General features: G+C 34.2%; 1 protein-coding gene across 3 annotated transcripts in view; it reads left to right on the top strand.

Moving 5' to 3' along the window:
- AP3B1 (adaptor related protein complex 3 subunit beta 1) overlaps window positions 1-19,432 on the top strand; it is a 152,566-nt gene that overhangs the window by 126,673 nt on the left and 6,461 nt on the right. For 2 of the 3 annotated variants that reach the window (XM_039729697.1, XM_039729695.1), the window contains exons 25-26: window positions 7,153-7,250; window positions 12,391-12,529. In XM_039729697.1, the coding sequence (XP_039585631.1) occupies window positions 7,153-7,250; window positions 12,391-12,529 (237 nt within the window). Of the gene's footprint in view, window positions 1-7,152; window positions 7,251-8,336; window positions 8,393-12,390; window positions 12,530-19,432 lie in introns of those variants that run through there. The other variant, XM_039729698.1, reaches the window with a different exon arrangement.

Below are 19,432 nucleotides of genomic sequence, written 5' to 3'. Positions count from 1 at the left end.
TTTCTCCAACATTGCCTAGTAATTGTTTATTATTTTCCTATTAGACAAACAAGACAGATCAATATTCCTGAACACCAACCAGACTATGAGTAACATCACTGTAAATAGATTTGCCTCAGACCTCAGTGGTGTATTCATTTTAATGATTTAGACAATGTGAGTCCAATGACAAAAGCGCTCAAGCTAACTTTAAAATTAAATTAAGAATAGGAATTGCTTGCTTTGTTCCTTTGCTAATTGATAGGGCCTTGTTTCTTTGCTGTAAGTTCCTAGAAAATAGCATAAAAATAGGTAAAATGTTATTTGCATTAAATTTGCTATTTTACACTGAAAATTTATTTTGTTCAAAATCCTACTGATCTTCAGTATCACTGAAGAAACTGCAGTGTGATGTTTTGGGAGCAATGTCTCAAAGAACTCAGCTGCAGGCTCTGTAACTTAATATACTTTTCAAAAAGCTTTTAACCAAAAGAAGGAATGACTTCTAGAAGTTTGTCAAAATGTAGTTGAAATAATGTGCTCACAAAGGTGTCTATATTCTCGTATTTCCTATTAACATATCTCTATGAAAGATGTTTTCAGTTATTTTATGTTTTTTCTAGAAGCATGTTCAGCACTAAAGTGTTCCTGATCATAAGAATTTTCTTTAGGTTGTTCTAAGAGGAGCACTTTATCTTGCATCAAATGTAATTGATCCTGAAGCAGTGTAATCACAATTACTCACTTTCTTAATTGGCCTGCCCAAAATCAGAAAATGGAAACCGATCGGCAGTGTTTAAATCAATAGCTTTGTAGTAAAGCTTGTGGGGGTAGGGACATAGTGGTAATGGGTAGATCAATTGGTCTTAGATGCCAATCATGGACTGTGTGTTTTGCATAGCAAACACTACCCTTCTGCTTAGGGATGTGCCGTTGCACTAGTGGTTCAATAAATACAAACTGTATAAAGAAAAAAACTGAGTCATAAAATATTTAGATCTTTTTCTGAATTTGTTGTACAAGTCAAGGACAATTAAGGAGAAACTGCAATATAAAGGCTTGAAGGAATGAGCTTTGAAACACCTCCTGCTCAAATACTATTTTTAGTAAGCAAACCTTACCAAGATCACACATCTAATTAAAGTGGGGTGAAATGCCTCAACTTGAAGTGCATTTATTGAATGCATTTATTTAGAATGTGTATTAGGATGTTCACAGCATGTACTTGTAAGGAGAACATCTCTTCATTGTTATTTTTCTTATGCCACCTCCTTCCAGAGGCAGCTATTTCAGCAACACTGGTGTTCTGCATGATAATGCCTCTCAAGCAGAAAGTTAAAGAGGAATGAATGGAGGAACTCAGCCTTTTAAAAGATTTTTTGAATGTTACTCTTTGTTTTCGTGTTACTTTATTCTCATTTTGCAAGCAGGATATACACAGCTTAGGAGTTTAGAGCAATTTGTTATCGGCTAACTCATATGCAAGGTAGGTTGCTATCTTGTTGAATTCTAATTGAAGTTTAGTATATTCACTATCCAAGAGACTTGAGCCTTAGCTAAGCAGGTAGGCATGAGCTGAGCAAAGAAAAGGTTGAAATGGATTCTTGATATAATAGACTATCTGCAGTACTCCACTGACTGTGGAATTACTTCTTTTTTTTCCCATGTCAGATCTCAAAGATTTCCATATCAGTGTGGTTTTTGTTGAATCCTTGCGCTCCTAGTGTTCACCATTTCAACAATCTTACCACTTGAGTTATCTTTATTGTCCTGCATGTCTCTGTTTTTCAGATATTCTCAAGTCTTTCTCTCAGTTTGTTAGTTTTTTGAGATGTCTGAACTAAGATATGGGAGCTTTGCTGTGTCAGAATTTTGCCCGTGGATCCTTGGAATGAAAACCTTTGAAGCCCTTGATATGAAAGATGGGGAAGGTTGTAGAGACAGAGAGTTACAGCACATACATGCCCTTACTCTATTTTGTGTGTGTGTATTCAGCATTATGAATTCCTGTCTGTGTTTATATAACTCAGTAGGCAAATCTCCAATTTCTTGTAGGCATGATGAATAACTAAAGGTGAAGAGGAGATGTCCTTTTTACAACATTGAAAGCTGGAGAAGAAAACTTGTCTCTACCTTTTCTTTCTTATTCTTTTCATCCTCTCTTTCCAAATTATCTTTGTTGTTCCCAAAACCATGAAGGAACCACAGCTTTAAAGACAAAATTAATTTATGGAGAACCTGGTTCTCTTCTCTTTTCTGTTCTTTTGAAAAGTACACAGGGAGTTGTTTAGCTTTCTTTGAAAGTGTTTGGTGTAGGGGAGATGTCCATGCCATACATCTCTCTCCCTAGTTTTGATTTTGCATTTCCTCTCCCTAGTTTCCTCAGTGTTTAAGTGCAAAGAACACAACCAGAGCTCCCAAGAAGAAAGAAAAATCAAATGAAAGCAACAGCTTTTGTGCCTTTCATTCTTTTTCAAAATAATTAGGTAATTGGAAAGTAGCGTGACATGACAGAGGTTTTTAACTGGTTACCTTATATGGGCATTTCTTAGTGTCCCAGTGTCATCACTCCTTCTGATGAGGGTATGTCTGTTCATTTCATCTGTCTTGTACTATATAAAGAAAACATTTTGCTGATTACTCCAGAAGAGTTTGGTGTAGCAGAAAGAATCTAGCAATTCATTAAATGAAGTAAATTCTGTGAATGAGATCTAAAAACTTTGTTCACTCTCTTCTCTCCAGGTTTCATCTTATTGTAGAAGCTTTTGCTCTGAATTTTATTTTCAAAGGAAAAGATTTTTTGCAGCATGAAATTTACTTACTTCACTCTGTGTTGATGTAGAATTCTTCCCAAGCAGAACTTCTACCTGCAAAGCAAGTAAATTCAGAGGGCTGATTGGGTAGCAGTCAGTATTTCTGTTGAGTGCAAGTATGCATTCAGGTGTAGATGCTTCCACAAAAGCATCTGATTAAAATTATGTAGTGGAATATGTTATGGAAAATATTAAAAGCTGTTAGAGATATAGGATTGTCTTCACATCACTGTCACTTGCATTTTCCCTTTTTTCTTGCTGTTTCGTTCCGTAGTGCTTTGTCAGCAGATCACCAAGTTGCTTATAAATGTAAGACAAGCAATCTGGTACTCTTCTTTTTATTTCATGACTCTAAAGTAGTCACTTGGCCCTATTCCAGAACACAATTATGCCAAGATAAATAACTGACCTGGAAAAAACAAGGCTGGACATGAACAACTGCTTCCATTTGTTCTATTGCTTTGGCCTTTTTCTCACGCAAAAGCAGGATGCAGTCCTTTCCTTTCTTCAGCAAGACTAGGAATCAAGTCCCCTATACTTTTCTATTCCGTATTTTGTTTTGCAGGAAATTAATTATCTCTTAGTGTTGCTCTTCCTGTCATGTTCTTTTTTTTAAACATGTGGAGATTTTTGTGAATACAAGAAAAAAACAGTAAGCTGGTTTGGAATAGATTTGTTCTGCAACAAGTTGATGCTAGGAGTGGAACAAAAAAGGACAGTATAAAGAGCAAGAAGAATATTCCCAGTCTTATTAGAATACTAATTTATTAAAAGCCTTGGAAGTAAGACTTTAACCACTGATATTGTGGAATTTTAAAAGAAGTTATTAACAAATGTTAGTATTATTTACTTTAATTTCAAGAAAGATTTTGTCGTCACTGTCCTCAAGTCTTTTGTTACGGTATGGAACTTCTTTACCAGGAACCCTTCAGAGCCAATTCTTAAAAAAAACCTACCAAACTGAGAGGAGAGAGGGAATAGCCAAGGGTTTCAAATGACAAATGCTAGCTGCTCCCACTCCATCTACAGACATGTGCAGAAATCTTTAAACTGTGCATCTTCTGAAGGGTTGAATGTTAATCTTACAGTGTCAATTATCATGGAACTAGTAGGTCTCCCTTTGTTCCTGTGGGAGCATTATTGTCTTTGTCTCTCATTTGTTCGTCTTGATGTGTGCGTCAGAAGATAAATTCATGTGAATCTTGCAACTGAGTCATGAAAGTAATCTTAGTCTTTTAAAAATATATGTACAGTTCAGCAGTTTTTAAGAATTCAGTAAGAGTAACGATGTGTAATATCATTTGTTCACAATTAAATACATAACAGATTTTGCAAGCTACTGTTGGAAAAGTACTGTTGTCAGACATCCCCAACTGTTTGATCCTTTTAGAGCTTCTCTTTAAGAACTTCTCATTAAGTATTCATGTTCCTCTAAGGCTGTAACTTACCAACTGCATGTGCTAATACCAGAAAATGCAGTCTTTAATTTTTGAAATAAAGAAACACGTTCTGTTGCCCTGAGAAACTTTGGGTATTTTTTCTGGTAAGCTGCTTCACCTTGATCTTTCAGGAAAGTTAAAGCAACGCCACCTGAGAGATGCTTCAGTGCCGCTTGAACCAGTTGTCCAGCAGATTTTTAAAAGTTAATGTAATTTTTTGTTTAAGCATCATTTATATTAATTATAGCCTTTAAAATATAAATGAATAAGTTGAATACACTGAAATTTAGTTCACTAGGTATTGGGGGAAGTTAATTAGTTGTAGTCTCAGCCTCACTTTTATTCTCAAATTTCTCCATTAGACATCTGATGAAATCTCCATCTTTGGAGATACTCAGAGCTCAAATGGACAAGCCCATGAACAAAGTGAGCTAAGGTGACCCTCACTTAAGCAGGAGGTAGAATCAGGTGATTTCTAATGCCCCTTCATATTGTGGTTCTATGGAATTATGAAGTGAATTTTGTTAAATTAGATATTATGAGCTCTCTAATATAAAGATGTAATAAAAGAGATGCAGATCAAGAAACAAAGGCTGTATATTTAATCTGTGAAGTGTCTGATAAAGAGAACCTATAAGGAGGGATGGTTTTCTGTAGCTGAGAAAGAAATTTACTGTAGCACACTGTAATTAAAGTAATGCAAAGTAACCCAGATGCTGACTAAAGTGAAATTAAGAACAAAGTGGTTTTGAAGAACAACTGGCAATAAGAATTTCTGTTTGTAGGCTATGAAGAGTTCATATTTTATCAAAGAATATATATTAGCTATTTATTCACTAGAGGAAATGGAAGTGGAATGCGTATTAACAGCAGAGGTATCAAGTGGTCCTCTTGAGCAGTTATGGACATAAAAAATCCAAGCTGTACTCATGCTTTTATTCCTTCTTATTGTGGAAATATTGTTATAAGCATTAAAGCAATCTAATAATTGATGTTATAAGTCAAGTTTATGTACAAATGGCATCTCTCCAGTCAATGTAGGACATAAATCATTGCACACAAAATGGTTTACCTGTTTCATGCTGAATTACATAGAGTACATCTTGCTTAAATATGAAACATAACACTGGTTGAACAATCAGTTGAACAGTGTCAATGACGTTATTGTTGAAAGTGTTAGTCTTATAGTCCAAGTAGTAGGTATGAATAGCAAAAAATTAATGAGGCAGTTGATTAAAGGCCCTTCCATCAGCTCTTAAGATGATTGAGTTCTTAATCACTTTTCAAAGGAAAAATTAAAGGAAAAAATACTTCTTGCTTATTTTACTGTGCACTTAATCAGGCTAGACAGTCAAACAATCCCTGCTCTTTTATTATAATAATGATTTTAGAGACAGTTGGTATTTAAGGTAGTATGGGGAGGAAAAGTAGTTTGTGGAGAAAAAAGTTGGAATTTGTTAGCTTTTAAAAGCAGCACTTAATAAATTATTTTTTATGAAGGAAGTACTAGGAGTTTGAAGGGATTGTTCCCCTGTATGTTTACTAAATTTCAGTTCTCAAAAATGTTAGTGTAAATGTCCTGTTTTATTTGAATGGCCCATACTTGAGATTGCACTCATAATTATAACCTATCAGAAGCTAGAAAATAAGAATGTACTAGTTCCTAAGCCTTTCCTTTTGAAAATGGGTAATTACAAAAAGTATTAGAATTTCGAGTAGAAGGATTGTAAAATGCTTCTCTGTTGTCAGGTGGCTTGTCTTGTATCTTTAGGAGGGAGACATATATGTTCTCTATACTATTGATCTATAGTGGTGTTTGCTTTCCATCAGCCTGTCTTGTTTCAGAACTTTGAAGCTGCAGAGTTATAAAATACCAGTAGCATATGTTTTAGGTTGATTTAAATAACATGGATGTTAATGGATGAAATGCATTTTCCATTCTAATGATTGTATCATTATATTTAAGTAAGGTATCTGAGGCATATCACCAATCAATATATATTGGCTATTTGGTACACCAGAAAAAAAAGAAAAAAAAAAAGGAAATTGTTCTTTTCTAAAAATTTCTCAGGCTTTAAAGCATTAACAAAGATTCTGACTAAATGTACTGATCCTGAATTGCTAGGCAAATCCCCTATGGTACAGTTAGTCAATGAAACATAGCAGGTGAATGTATCTTGAGTTTCTGTAGCCTTGAAGAAATCTCAGACAAAATAGTTGGAAAATTATAGAATTGAATGGATAGGGAGAGGAAATTCACTATGTGATATTTATTTCTTAAGGAGAAATGTGTAACATTTAATAGTATTGTATTCCCAGTGATAGTATTTTTTGACTTTGCCCTTAAAAAAATGGCCTCAAGTTCTGCAGTTTTCCAGGGTGCCAGTATGCTGTGTGGTTTTGTTTAAATATACCAAATACTGTAAAACTGAAATTATCAAAAATACTTCTCCATTACTACTGTATTTATTGTTTGGCTTGTTTGTGGGGCTTTTTTCCCAGACAATATCATGCTTTTGTCTGAAATTATGTATTTTCTATGTTTACCCCTATTTCTAGGACAGTTGTAGCTGATGACAGGACGCGTAACAGTTCTCTCAAAGGATTTGTGAAATGCACAATAATTTATCCTTTGCAAGCATTTAGATTGAGTGTGATGCTTTGTAGATCACAAATAAACATTGATCTTAGTAAAAGTTACATTTTTAGAAATACAGGACTATGCCTATCACATTTGTACTGGAGAAAATGGATCAGCTGTACTAATGTAAGAAGTTAGCTTTCAAATTAATGAGGTAGAAATCATACAGGTAGTTCTTACACTTTTTAATGATTTCATAGAAAATTTTAAACTGATATATGTATGTTTATTAATCTATGTTGAAGCACGTGGTTGATTCTCTGCAATTTCTCTTTTCTAGCACAAAGGATGATCACTTCAATGTTAACATTCAACCCCCTGTTGGAGAATTGCTCCTGCCTGTCACTATGTCAGAGAAAGATTTTAAGAAGGAGCAAGGTGAGAAATAATTCAGCAGCTTCAGTAAATTTACTTGGATGGGAAGAGGGCTGCATGCCTTTCAATTTCCAAATATACAGAAAGTGCTTCCAGCTGTAGGTGGTTGTTAGCCACTGTTAGTATTCACTCTGACAATTTAAGTAGTTTAAAAATATCTTGAGAAGGATGTGCCATGATATGATGCAGTCTTTAAAGGATCAAAGCCCACCCTTTACTGTAAAACAGTCCTTCAGCTCCAAGAGTTTTGGCCTCCCATCATGAAGTATGAATGCCTTTCCGTCTAGCAGTAAAACAAAAACTTGTGATGCCAGCCCAAGGAAAGGAACCATTTATACATTGGTGTTGCGTTGGGTTTTACTATTCTTTATTCCAATACTAATTTTCAGTACTGTTACTATACCTGTTCCTCAGCTACTTTGAAGATTGTTTTAATATTTTCACTTTCAAACACTTTGTGTATAAAAACTACTCTTGTTGTAATACTGTTTTTTTTTACTTCTGTGTTCTACTAATACTGTGTTTTCAAAGAATTTAAGTCTCTTATACTAGTCCAGACACAGCCCCCATAAGAGCTTTTAGTGACTTGAATATTTTATTCAAAATAATTAGAGAAAATTGTGCTTAGGTTTGACCTAAGCATATGTTAAATGGAATAGTCAATAATGCTGTCCTTAATTTGGATATGATTCTTGGATATTTTAAAATATAAGTGGTTACATTTTGGATGCACTCAAATGTAGTAGTATTTACTCATATATCTCAATGTATGGGGATTTACATGTATATGTCTCTTCACATTGAGATGAGAATATGCCCATGGGATCCTGTCTCATTGCTGTGTAAGGCTCAGAAACTCAGTGTATCCATCAAGCAGTCAAGAACACCAATGAGTAATGTTATGTATTATTAGTTATTGCTTTTGAGCATTTCTTGCTTTTGTGTTTTTGAATTATTAAGAAAAGTAGTTTAAATACTGTCTAGATCATTTGCAGTTAAGCTTATGGCTGCAGTGAAAAGTTAGGATTATGCTTTGTTTTCATAACCAATTGATACTTATTTGCTGTTCTTACCCTTTGCTGGCTAAAGCCTGCCTCTCTGCTTTATACCTGCTCAGCAAACCAAGGTGAGTGATTGAACGAGGCTGTGGTACATTTATTTTAAACTGTTCCCTTCTAAAAAATCTAGCTGAGGTTGTAGTAAAAGAAGGCAGATTACTGTGCTTCTTCCCTCCCTGTTTTTATGTTTCCTTGCTTTGTGATATTCTGATAGAGTTTTTGTATGCTTTACTGTGACTGAGGGCATTTTTTCCTCCTGACTGGCCATACAGAACCATGAGCACATAGAAGAAGTGTACTTGGAGAATAGCTGTGGTCCTCTGTGGAGTTGTTGCCAAAATTCCTTTTTCTTCTGCCATTTTACTTCTATGGTTGTTGATTATTTGTCTGAATAAATCTGGCAGCTGTTTGCTATGTTTAATAGAGCAGAAAGGCTACTCTGAATAAAGCTATTTGAAAATTTGTTTATATGAAGTATTTGTAAATCCATGAAGGTCTCTTGGCATTTCTGTATCGCTCGCTCTGTCTTCCTGAATTCATTCTTTGATGCAGGACTTTGCAGGCTGGCAAATTTACTACAGGTTTAAAAACCTTTCCTATTCCATCTTTTTTCTTATGGATATCAGCTGTATCAGAATATTCTTGGTAACAGAGATCTCAATTCTACATTTTGTATGAGTATTTATTACTAAGCTTTAGGAACAGGTAGCATATGGAAGAATTACTTTGTGTTCTTGCTAAATGAAAAACCCAAATTACAATAGTAAATGCAGGGCAATTTAGAAGTTGGTATATACTATTCTATTTTGTGTTTAACTTCAATTTGCCTGTATTCTCCAAATGAATCAGATTTATATAACTTGTTTTTTCAATTGTCATGTTTTTTCTTTCCTTTTTTATTTCCTTTTTTTCTTTTTTTTTTTCCTTGTGGGTTTTGAATGTGTTTCAAGTTCTGTGTCTGGAGATGCCTGGTTTTATTTGTTACCAAAACAGATAGGTAAAAAATAGTGAAAGAATGAGGAGACTATTAGAAATGCAGGGAGAGAATGAAAATATGTATGGGTTTTAAGGATTTTCACATCTAAATTGCATGTGTAACCTAATAAGAATGCTAAAGAGAAAATAGCTGGTATTATACTGCTATGTAGAAGACAGTTCATTGCTGCACATCTTTACTCAATTACACTCTGCTGTTTTGCATTGTCTGTTACATTTGTATATGTCCATTTTCTTCCTGATGGCATAAAGAGAGAGGAGCAGACAGGTTACTGAATATTCATGGCTGTGAAGGTTATCTGGTGGTAGTAGCAGAACCTCAAAAGCTGTTTTTATCCACATGCTGTGCATCATATGCTTAGCTTTGCTTGCACCATCTCCCCTTTCCTTCCTTCCTGAGCTCAGAATCCTCTGGTGAAGTAGTTCCCCGGAGAAGCAGCTGAGTTAGTGGTTGTTGTGACTGACAATTTGGAATTAATGGATTAAAATGATAGTGTAAAACACTCTTTACCTTTTTTGCTCAAGTATTTTTTCTGATCCTTCAGGACTCAGAATTTTATACTCTGTTTTATATCACATCCCCATGAAAAGTCGAGTTGCCATAGCAGGAATTCTGCATGAGGGGAACATTTACTGTTGGCAGCTCTGTATCCCGATTTCAACTCGTCTGTTGTTTTTAACATTCAGTAGCAAAACTCTCCTTCCTGTAGTCTAGAATAGGACTGGTCTTGCTGGCTAGCATACCTTGTTACTTATCACTGTAATTTTTCCAATTTAATCTTCTGTTATTATTTAAAATACATGCAGTTACTTCATCATATCAAGTGGCTAACCCAGACTAATTGCTGCTTTGTGTTCAGCCTAGAGTTTTCCTGGAATCTTGTGTTTCAAGAAATATTGAATGTGTCATGTGATTATTATAGCTGGATATTAATTAGAATTTTTATGATGGTGTTTTTAAGATAGGCAACTAAAACTACTTTAGGATTTTTTTTTTTCTCTTAAGAGACAAGTTTTTAAATAATTTTGTCAACTTTTTTTTAGAAGTCTATACTTGAATCACATTAAAAAAAAACTCAAACCAACCCCAAAACCCAATCTTGGTTAAATAAACAGATAGTTTACTTAATTTTATTAAAATTGTATATATAAAATTTGTTTTCCTAACAAGCAGGATGCTAATTCTTTAAATGGTTGGACATTTACTATTTTCTGGCCATTGACTACCCCAAGCAATCATATTTGATGCTCCTTAATTAGAGTACCCTTTTTTATTTCCAGGTTCTTTTCCACCTCAGCAATCGAGACAATACATTTGCTTACCACGCTGCTCTCCTAAGTGTTCTTTTGCATGTAAATTAATCTTGATTCAGTTTACACTGTCATGCTGAGTGGTACAAATTGCCTATAACAATAAAACAGCATGAGTTAAAAATAAAGGGGGGTGAAAAAGCAGATTGAATGTGTGCCTTACTTGATAGGATGTTACTTTGCTTTATGCCAATACATTAGTCGACGATAATGAATCTTCTGTTCTGAAAAGCATGGTTTAGTTGATTTTTTTAATTTTACTTCAATGGAGCAGTACCTTGTCTTTTATAGAACAAGTTAGACAAACCATTAATGACAAGAGTGTTAAGGTTAAATATGAAGCAATGCATTCACTTCTCTGAGTGCTATCCATCTTTCCATTTACAGGAGCTTGACAAAAGTACTGGCTTTGTACAACATTTCCTTTAATTACATGCTGCGGGAAACAGGCTTTTAACATAAACATAGTTGCATTCATTTATTCAGCATTTGCTCTTCAGTAGAGCTTAATGGAGAAGGTTTAAATCCTAAATAAGTACACATATCTCTCGGCAGTGTTATGTCAGTCCCCATGCTCTGCTTAAAAGCAGTTTTAATCTCTGTATGTAGTTTGTAAAGCTTTTGCCTAATAGTTAAACAATTTGAAATAGAATGTTCTACTCAAGATAAATCTGATTGTTATAAAAGTTGTATGCCGATTTTTGTTCTCTTTCAAAATATCTTATTATTTACTCATCAGCTGTTCCATTTTTGCTTTTATATTTTTTATTCTGTGACAACAGCACATTCTAGGGCATTAAAATGTTGGATTTATTGTTTTAGTTGTTCTTATTAAGCATCTTGATACTACTATTTCCTCTGGGTTAGAACTGTATGTGCAGCCCTAAAATATTGGCCTTTTGAGACCTTTACGTTGTTTTCATTGTTAGTGTTGCTTCAGATGCTTCATATTTCTGCCTGAAGTACCGTGCTCCTTTGTTTGTCTGCATTTTCAGCTTCTGAACATACTGTAAAAAGGCACTCACAGTGTTAAGTTGTAGTTACTGTTGTGTTTTAATCAACATGAGCATCCAACAAATCATTCTTCTAAACAATGGATATTGATAGAAAAGCGTGAGTTTTGTTAAAATGTCCTTGAATGTCATAGCCTTCTTTACTTTTTCTTCATCATATGTTTGGATATAATCTTTATATTTCTGTTCCATTTTGTAGTGATATTCAAATAATTTTACTCAAATATTTTATTTTGATATTTTAGAGAGCTGTGTACTAACTGAATTTACCAGTTTCTAATGTGCTGACTTTCTCTTAAATAACTAAATTGAGCCAATTACTACTGTCTGAATTTAAAGATAATTTTTAGCAATTGTATATGGAATTATAATTAAATGTATGATTGAGAGATTATAAAGGATCTTTGTATATGTTCTTACTTAAACTGGACCTTTCCAAATCAGTCTTACTTAATATTTAATTTCTGCATTTGCATTCTTCTTTTAAATTAAGCTTTTTATGAGAAAAAAACTACCTTGGTTCCACAGTTGCATTAGTATCACATGTCATTGTTCAGCTATTATTAATTTGTTTCTGATAATAGGTCATTGCAAGTAAGACATTAAAGTAAAATAATTATTTGAGTTCTTATGAAATTGTTTTCTCAATAAATGATCTAACTTTTAATGCTTTTTTTTTTTTGTTTAGATGTCTACTATTTTGGTTTAATGCTTAATAAGCAAGCAAATCTTTATGTATTCATAATGAAATACTTAATGTTTCAGGAATGCTGACAGGAATGAATGAGACATCTACTACAATAGCTGTTGCTCCACAGAACTCTACTAGACTTGTAATAATTGAGAGAATAGTGAAAGCAGCAAACCTGGGCATAGTCCCTTCTGGTCAAGATAACATACACAGGTAAGACTGTATGTTATTTAAAGTACAACCATCTTTTAATATTAATTTGTTAGTTCAAAATTCATCAACATTTGATAATATTAGGGAAAATTTTATTGCCTGTACCTCTAAGGAAGAAGGTACCAAATTATATTGAAATACATAATACCAAGCAGATAGTAACTTGAGACTAAGTACTCTGCAGCTCATTAATTGAGTGTATATAGAAGTGTCTAGACTTTTCTGTACACAGTTAGAAGAAATTGTCCATCCCTTGTTTTGTTTCAATGGGAAGGGGCAGCCTTTTAGAGCACAGTACTTTCAAGAAGGTTTTTGGGGATTTTTTGACTTGTGTTTCTGTTTCCCATAGTAAGTAGCCTGCTCTAGTTTTATCATCTGTGAGGAGCAACTTGTTTTCCTGCATTATTTTTTTACTTTCCCATATATATATCTGCAAACAAAAACAATTATCAACCAAGAAAGTCATTGGCCCTGTAAAATTTCCAGTTTTTACTTGTAGATTAATCCATTTCATGCAAACGCTACAATACAGAATGTCAGTGGAATTGATGCAATTGTTGATTAATGACAGTTTTTAATGTGATTGACTCAAAATATTTAGTCCTGTGAATCTGTTTGGTTTCTCACTTGTGGCAGGAACAAACAGGTTAACCTGGTCTTGAAATAAGAAAACAAATACATCTCTCTTACCATCTACTAAAACTGTTCACTAAATTCTGAATTATCTCTAGTCCCTTGTATTTTGCTATTCAATAAAAGCAAAGTATCTTCTTTTAAAGAACACAATAATTCTTTTCTTTGAAATTTTGCTGACTGAGATGGCTGTTTGAAAGGGTGAGAATTCTGTAGCCTACACAAGATTAATAACCTGATATTGTTGGATGTAGTCTCTTTTGCATTGCTGGGCAGTTGTAGTGCATTGCATTAACATTAACCCAGCTGGATTTTCCTATGTATTTGATACGGTTAATGATAAAATTCTGTTTCACCATAAAAACATGGCACAGCTAGTGCAATTGCACTGAAATGATTGTCACTGTTGACACCTGATCCTCCATGAAAGAGTCCTCATTTGTTGCATCCCTGAGGGATCTGTATAGCCTGTGTTCTCAACATCAATTCAAAGACTAGGTGAGAGTGTCAATCAAGGGAGACTGAAGTGTCTGCTGCCTACAGGTGCTCTCCATCTTTACCCTATCTATCACATGAGACTTATCGCATAGGCATGGATTGTTTTGTTGACTGAGTCTCAAAAAGGCTCCCTAAAATAATAGCCTAGCTCCTAGCTTAGCCACACGTTTCCTGGTTGTAGATAAGTTTCTAATTTGATGGTGTTTCCTTTTGCTCTTTTGGTTTCTTTTAAAGGAAGTTTTCTACAACAGAGTCTATAACCAACAGTAAATGTATTGAAGATGCGCTTACTGTTGGGTACACTCCTTCAGAGACAGTGCTTAAAGGCATGTTTGGGACAAACTGAAGTATTCAGAGTGCTTCAGAACATCCTGAAATAATCTTTGATTTTTAGATTCAAAATACAATGCTTTCAGTCTGGCAGAATAGTTATAGAATAGACTATAGAATAATCCATCAAGCAAAACAAATCGTTTATAACAATTTAAGTGGCCTATGAGAAATGACCAGCAGTTGGTAAGCATTTAGAAAACAGTCCTTTGTTTGCTTCACCATAAGTAAATTGAGTTCACAGATATTATGTGGTCATAATTCCACCTGAATTTTACTGAGCAGGAACATTACCTAATTGATACTGTGATGAAGCTGTTAATCGTTAAAACAGTAATGATTCATCATTAAAGTAAATCCTAGATTCATATGAATGAATATTTGAGATAGATATTAGATAATTAATTCTTCCAAAATGCTGAAAAAAAATGACTGAAATAGTTTATATACATACACATATATATATATATATGTATCTAAGGTAAACATATGTTTGGATTAAATTATCTCTGTCACGAGAGGAAACAAAATCAAATCTCTTCTGACAGAAGTCTCATGGATACAAAAATTGTGATTGTTATTTGATACACAATTTCAGGATAATAAAATAAACAGTCACCTTTTGTCTTGTCTAAACAGTTACAGATTCAATAAAAATACATTAAAAGTGAATTTTCTAATTTTTTACAGGATTGTCATTTGTCTTGTTTTATTGCAAGTGATATAGCAGAAAAAATTATGTCCAAAAATTTTTAGCTCATCATGTTGTTTTGTGAGGACTACTTCAGCTGACTTCTTGGAAGAAGCCTTTTTACACAGAAAAATAAGTACTGTTTTTTAACTGGTGTTCTGCATTGTGCAGCATAAATTATATTAAACTATTAGTTGGTCATCCCCAACTTGAGTATTACTGCTTAATGACGGCTAATGCCAAAAAAATTGTATTGCCTGGTAATGCAATATACTCATTCAAAATGAAATTGTACAGTTTAATACCAAGTGCAAGAGTAACTAATGGACATGAACAGGTGTGTTTCATGGTTTCTTTCAGTCTAAACATATTCACATTCATGCTGAAGATATTGTCATGCTGGTGGAATCCAATTACTTGTCTTTAAATTAATAACCCTGTTAGGATTTTATTTTTGCACCAAGTAAAAACACTTAGCACAAATATAATGAAGATTCAAAAGTAAATACTTCAAATAAATATCAACAGAGTAGCATGCAGTCACTAAAGAAAAATTAAAGAAGTGAAAACAAATGTGAAATACATTAGCTGTATATCTGATTATATCACAATGTAGCAACACTTTTTTACAAGCATTTATTTTCTCTCTTTACCATGTGGCTACTAAATTTGTGTGCTTAGTTACAGTGTAATATTTAAGTGTTAAATGAATGTAGAACAATACGCCAGGTGACGTAGTTGATTCTGCTTTAAACTGTCTTTTCTGACTGGTTTTTGTTGGAAATGATAGTTGCAAAAATTTTTAACTCAGTTGCCTATAGATATAGTCATGGATATCAGCAGACAAAGATGCAGGTTAATTAATATTTGTTATTTGAAACATAAATTTGCTGTACTATTTTGCTTCCTTTAGAATAGTTACCTGATCTTCAGTGGAGTTTATTCAAGATCTTAGATTACAGGGCCTTGTAAGACAATATGCAATGCATTTTTCATGTTCTTAATAGGATTTAGCTATTTTATGTATTGATCTTTCTTGCTTTTGCTAATAAGTGGAAACATTATTTCCATTTTAAAAGGCTTCTTCTAGGAGCAGGAATATGAAAAGAATCTCAAAGAGATTTTCTTGAACTGGAAATGTGTTTTCTTGAATATTAAAACTGCTGAAAGAAGAGTTCTTTTTTTTCTTAAAATATTTTTTCACAAGACTGATTAGAGTAATTGTTGGAATATCCATAGCTCTTTTAATGTTCTGTGAACTGTTACTTGATGTTGATAAAGTGATTTTAAAGAGTCAGCTGAGACACCAAGCTTCTGTCTTTTGGTTCAGACCACAACTGAGGGCACCATTTGAATATCTGAAGAAAAAGACACTGAAAGAAAAGTATTTGTTCCTGCAGGGAATTTAAATCACTCAGAATAACTACATTTAGGGAACAAGTACTTTTCAGTTGAAGTATGTTTGCTGTTTGTTGTCAATGGGGAAAGCCTATTAGGAATTGTTTTATCTGCAAGATAAGAGGATACATAATGGAGGACATTTATTCCCTAAAAGTTGATTCTTCTATAGAACATCACTTGAGCTTCTGGTCTCTACTTGGGCAGTAACATTCATTGCTTTAGATACAGCAACAACAACAAAGAAATCCAGGCTGTCCTGCTTCAAAAAATGATGAGATGAAGGCATTATTCAAGATTTTCAGGCATATTCTGTTTAATGACACAAGCCTTATTTACCCAGAAATGCCCTTCATGCTAGTGTTACTTTCAACGTGTTGCTTATTCTTCTCAGAAATATTCTAAAAGTTCCTCAGGTCACTTCCTCCTTTATTCATTTTTATCTCCTACAAGCATAGGTAGACATCATCTGTTTCACTTTGATTATGGCAAAAGATAACAAATGATGATAGAATGAAAAGACTAGTTGCAGATTTGAATCTTACAAAGACTTGAATGCTCTCATAATCTTCAAGAAAGTGTCAAAATATTGTCTACTATTACACAAGGCCCTATGCATGAAGGAGAGGTGTTTCAGGCTAAATTAGCTTAGGAAAATAAGTAATGGAAATACACATAGGAGGAGGCATTTTTTCATGCTACCAACAAAAATATGGTGCAAAACTTTTAAAGTGTTGGCAACGGCATGTGGCAGAAAAATCTGTTCAGAGCAAAGATCACAAGCTGAATTTACTTCTTCACTCTCATTTTGTTTTATACTTGTGTGCTTCCATTGACGTCAGAGTATAATGTGCAATGGGATGGAGAATCATGCTGTCTTCAACTACCTGCCTCTCTACCTTCTACTTCCCAAAGCATTTCCTAAATGGGATGCATCTTACTAGGGAATATTACTTATTTCAATGACTGTGGCTCTAAAAGTGGTGTAAGATAGATCATCTTTTCCACTGTTTTCATTCTTGAAAACTACCTGTGCATTTCCCAATCAGTCAGTGAGATAAAACTCTGAAACTAGTAGGGTAGATAATGAAGAATGAAGTTTAGTCGACCTCAATTTATTTAATAGTCCATTGCACTAGTTTGTTGCTGCTGTTGTATTCTGGAAGGAATCCTCAATTGCAAACAGGAAATAGCAGGATTAGAAAGTGAGTGTGGTGTCATGTACATATCTCTGTTCTACAGTTCATCAGGATGGCTGTAACCATTGACTTGCCCTCTGAGACACACGACAGCATTCATTGCAAATGGTCAAGTGCACATGGTCTAAAATTTCACATGGTCAATTCTCTAATTTCAACAACCCTGTATGGAACAATCTGAGGTTTTGGAGAAAATCAAATCTCTTTCAACAACAAAGCTCTAAAGTACTTCAGAATAGCCATTTCATATTTTAAGATAGGGATTTTAATTTCTTTCTTCATTACAGTCACAAAAAGTGGTGATACTAACAGCCATCTCTTCTTTCTAGACATGACCAGGACTTGCAGAGCGAGGATTCTCATCTCTTAATGTGGTGTCATAGTGGACACCTGAGTTAGCAGCAAGGAAGCTAAGTTTTAAACAAAGAAGCATGGAATAGCACTTCTGTCATTGCTGGGGCAGGTCTAACCTAGCTCAAGAACTGCAATGCATGATGCAGTGACTGTGCAGTTCTGGACCTACATTTTTAAGGACACTTTACTGAACCATGTAGATATGGTAGTTTCTTCAGAGCTTGCTGTACATAGTATGACATTGCTTAGTGTACCCTTAACTATCTGATTACTTGAATAAGTAATTATTGAACAAGATGTAAAATACTGTCCGCCTGCTTCTTTTATTGCTACCCTTTAGCAAAAGCAAAAACATACTGTGTAAATCATGTAGTATGACAGTAGACACACTGCAATTGGTGAGAATTCATACTCTGAATAATATGAAAACAACAACCAAATGTAGAAACTTGCATAAAATGTTCAAAATCCAGAAAATACAGAAATCCAAACTGTGTTTCACTAGCCTTCATTTCTCACCCCATGCATCAGCTTGACAGTCTGGTTGTATTCACCCCTTTTTATCATTTTGCAACCTGTCATGTCCCATTTATAGTATATTGGCAGACTGATTCTCAAAGGAAAGAGGGTTTTGTTTACAGACAATTTTGATTATCAGAGAATGTCGTGGTTAGTAATCAGTTATCCTCCCCACATCTTTTTAATCCAGCAACACTTAATGTAGGGAGAAAACGTATGCCATGGCGTGTTTGTGTAGGTAGATTTGTATTGAACCAAACTCCATCTAATGGGGTGCACCTGGAATATTTTCTGTGTATGTCTTCCAATTTGCACTAAATTTGGAAGATTCTAAGGCAGAAAGTTAGTAATCAGACCCCATCACCTTAACATAACTAACAACCGCATCTGCTTCCAGCATGTCTGCTGGAAAGGAAAATACCCACCTATTGAGGCTAAACACCATGTATAAATTTCTGAGAAGTAGAAATTCTTTATAGTTATTCACTTGAATCAGAGTATATGTTGTCAGTAGCTGATAAACAGGTCTGTGAATCCACAAAGACTTTTTAAAAGGCCTTTTCTGTTCTGTGTGCAAGCACACCTGTTCTAAGATTTTTTTACTAAGCAGTTAGCCTGTTGGAGAGTTCCAAAGAAGTGAAATCAACCTCTGCTCCTGCAAAGTAGCTTCTTTGATGCAGTTACTTAAGACTGTTTTGCTTCTGTAGTTCGTTAGCTGTGGGGCTCAGTCTTCCTGTTCCACTCTTCTGGAAAGCTTCAGTGGGTAGCTGCATAAATAAACTTGTAACAGGCATGCAGCCTTGATTTTGCTTCCTAATCTCTCAAGTAGGAATTAATTAGAGAGCTAAATAACCTAGGCAAAACAGCTTCTCTGCTAGTCTTTACCTGTCGGAGACAGAATTTTAAATGCAATAGTATATCCATGTCCACAGTTATTTCACCCTTTATTTTAAGCAGGATTTTTAAACTCTTAATGTTTTCTTGCTTTATGATGGAATAGTTCCAGCTTTCTGTTTTGGGGGTTTGGTTTTGGTTTTTTTATTTAAAAAAAAAAAAAAAAAAAAACCACAGCTAGGCTAAGCATTTATATTTCTTTAAGCAGGCAAGACTAGAAGTCTTTCTGCTTAGTAACTATTCTTAGATTAATTTTTTTATTAATAGAGGAAAACACAACTGAATTTTATAAGTATGAAAGTACTCATTCTGTAGTTCCTCATATTACTCTTCCTACTACCATTATTCCTTAATCAAGCCTAATCAAATCCTTAATCAAATCCCAAT

This window comes from Passer montanus, unplaced genomic scaffold (assembly GCF_014805655.1).
Source record: "Passer montanus isolate IOZ18808 unplaced genomic scaffold, ASM1480565v1 scaffold7, whole genome shotgun sequence".
Lineage (NCBI taxonomy): Eukaryota > Metazoa > Chordata > Aves > Passeriformes > Passeridae > Passer > Passer montanus.
The sequence above is the reverse complement of the archived record's forward strand: the minus strand, read 5'-3'. Positions and strand labels throughout refer to the sequence as shown.